Source organism: Myzus persicae, unplaced genomic scaffold (genome assembly GCF_001856785.1).
Source record: "Myzus persicae strain clone G006 unplaced genomic scaffold, MPER_G0061.0, whole genome shotgun sequence".
In the NCBI taxonomy this organism is placed as follows: Eukaryota; Metazoa; Arthropoda; class Insecta; order Hemiptera; family Aphididae; genus Myzus; species Myzus persicae.
This window is the reverse complement of record NW_019102382.1, coordinates 1-2,762: the sequence shown is the minus strand read 5'-3', so window position 1 is coordinate 2,762 and position 2,762 is coordinate 1. Positions and strand designations below refer to the sequence as shown.

At 29.2% G+C, this 2,762-nt stretch overlaps 1 protein-coding gene across 1 annotated transcript; it reads left to right on the top strand.

Moving 5' to 3' along the window:
* The first annotated feature begins 1,517 nt into the window (after positions 1-1,517).
* On the top strand, positions 1,518-2,512 carry LOC111031981. Its single transcript, XM_022312134.1, has 2 exons — positions 1,518-2,189; positions 2,333-2,512. Exons 1-2 carry the CDS (start codon positions 1,891-1,893, stop codon positions 2,508-2,510), a joined length of 477 nt encoding a protein of 158 aa, XP_022167826.1. The 5' UTR covers positions 1,518-1,890; the 3' UTR covers positions 2,511-2,512.
* The last annotated feature ends 250 nt before the right edge of the window (positions 2,513-2,762 follow it).

Sequence of the window (2,762 nt, the reverse complement as noted above, 5' to 3'; positions counted from 1 at the left end):
TGGAATTACACTAAACGATTATGTGGAGAAATGCTTCAATATTTTGTACTCCGAATCTAATAACTTACCCACATGTTACATCCGAATTGACATAGCTCATGTAGTTAAACTAGTTTGTCGGTGGAAATGTTTAACAGGCACAAAAAATTACCGTTTAAAAGAATTTTATGTTAGATGTGTCATGTTGTTAATTCGAGCAAATTGCTTAAAGGAATTTGAAAATGTTTTACTAGATATTTTAACAGTATCTATAAGTCAAACAGAGGGTGAACAAATGGGAAGTACTAACAAATGTCCAGCTGAGGAAGCCAGAATACGGTTACTCAACAATATAAGAGGCACAAAAATCAATGAAAATGATATGTCAAACTATATTTCAGATAACAATAGATTACTTTCTGATAATTCTGATGAGGAAATTGATGTTTGTAATACAACAGAACAAGAAAATTCAAAAATTAATGAATTTTTGAATAAAATAAAATCCAAGAGCATCTCTTATTCATTAGTGGAAGGTGATAGAATCAGTCCGTATTATTTACCAGAATTCACGAAAAATTTATTGAGACTATGCAAAGAATTTCCATTATGGTCAAATATTATGTGTTCAATTTTCAAATCTCCTTACACAAATGCTTCATCTGCATCAGTTGAAGGGGATTTTGCCTTGCTTAAAAATAATATACTAAAACACAAGACAACGCCCATGGCAGTTGATCGTTTTGTAGTCACTCATCTTATGAGTATTGAGAGTTCGATGAAAATTGCACGTAGTTGTCAGCTCAAAGAATATAAAACTAATAGTAATAATGAAGTAAAAGGTGACAACAAGAGCGAAAAAGTTAAGGAATCCGGTAAACTAGTACCACCAATAATGTCGCCGACATGTTCCTCCGGAAGTCTAACTGCCAAAAATTTAATGGAGATTGAGTCCAATTATGAAATAAATCATCAAGATTTCAGTTACAGTATGACCGTAAATAAAGAACCTGATCAACTGGTAACACCAATAATGTCACCGGCATGTTCATCCAGAAGTCTAATTACAAAAGATTTAATGGATTTTGAGTCCAATTATGAAATAAATCATCAAGATTTCAGTAATAGTATGAACGTAAATAAAGAATCTGATCAACTGGTAACACCAATAATGTCACCAGCATGTTCATTTGGAAGTATGACTGCCGAAGAATTAATTGAGATTGAGTGGAATAATAAAATTATTCAACAAGATTTCAGTGACAATATGACTATAAAAAAATGCAACAAAATTGAAAAATATGATTGTAATCAACAAGACTTAACACCAAGTCTATCACCGACGTGTTCATTTGGCAGTACATTAACAGTAGATGAAGAAGAACAATGGGGAGGATATAAAACAATCATAACTGGGCCATTAAAAAGTTCTGGAAATAATGCAAGTAATAATATGGAAAAAAATAAAAAAAGGCAAACAAAATTTATAGATGCATGTCATGTCCAGACATTGATCGTATACTAAATAGATCCTGAATGCGATCCCATTTAACATCGGTAATTTTAAATGGGAATATAGCTCCACTATGTAAATATAACAAAAAGACATACGTTGTTAGTAATACGTGTCCATTTGATTCAGTGATAGTTTCAATAGCCGTCGCATATATAGATTATGAAAAATATGCTTCATTTATAAATGAGACAAACAATGAATTTTTAAATCTTGCAAAAGAACTTGGCCTTCATGGTTCATCAAAATCAACTTACAACCAATGATTAAAATTACTTCTTCCATATTTTGATATTTCCACATGCATTCCCACAGTAAACACTCTCAATGTTGAATGTAATGTCATTAAAGTAGTTCAAGATTATATAAAAGACAATCCAAGTTCCACTCATACTACAATGTGCTCCAATACAGAGTGCTCCGTGGAAAATAGAACAAGAAACTCAGCCACAATAATATTAAATAACATCAATAAAATTCATACTAAAGGTTTTTCTTACCTCCAAAACCTATTACAAAGATATCTACTATCAAAGACCATGCCTTGTTTACAAAAAAATTGCTACGGGATAATTAGCAGAAGTATAAATCTGGGAAATCACATTTTCATTGAAGCTGATACACTATCATTGAATTCCACAACATATTCATGTCTTTTAAGTGACATTCCTGTAAAAATGGATCTAAACCAAAAAAAGTGAGCATGCATAGAATATAGATATAAACAATAATAGTAAACAATTTAAAAAGCTAAATTATATCAATATTTTATTATTGAGTGATTAAATAAAAGTGTAAATACATTTTTTTAATTGATTATGAACAATTATTATTTTTTAGATACGCATTGGTTGCAGTTATTCACTATGTATCATTTCACTATATGACCTATGTTAGACGAGCATATGGCAAATGGGAAAGACATAATGATTTAGAACAGAAAATTAAAAAAATCAAGAGCATAGAAAAAACTAAAGTTAATCCTCATTTACTTTTGTACATAGAAACAAATGATTAATTTCAAACGTAGTTTTTAATTTTTTAAACTTTTTAAAACTTAATTATAAAATTTAATACAATTTACTGTATCATGTCAGTTCACATAAGTAGGTACTAATCAAAGTACCTAAATTAATTTGAAATTTTATTTTTATTCTTACATAATAAAACAAGCAATAACAAATATAATACTTTTCATGTAGAATTATACAGAACGTACCTACAAATTGATTTATTTAAAATGAGAAATTCATAAATATTATATTATTCA

Excerpts from the sequence above, each read along its gene's own strand:
- LOC111031981 (XM_022312134.1), top strand. The coding sequence starts at position 1,891 with ATGTGCTCCAATACAGAGTGCTCCGTGGAAAATAGAACAAGAAACTCA. Across the intron at positions 2,190-2,332 it reads ATGGATCTAAACCAAAAAAA|ATACGCATTGGTTGCAGTTA; the intron begins GTGAGCATGCAT and ends ATTATTTTTTAG.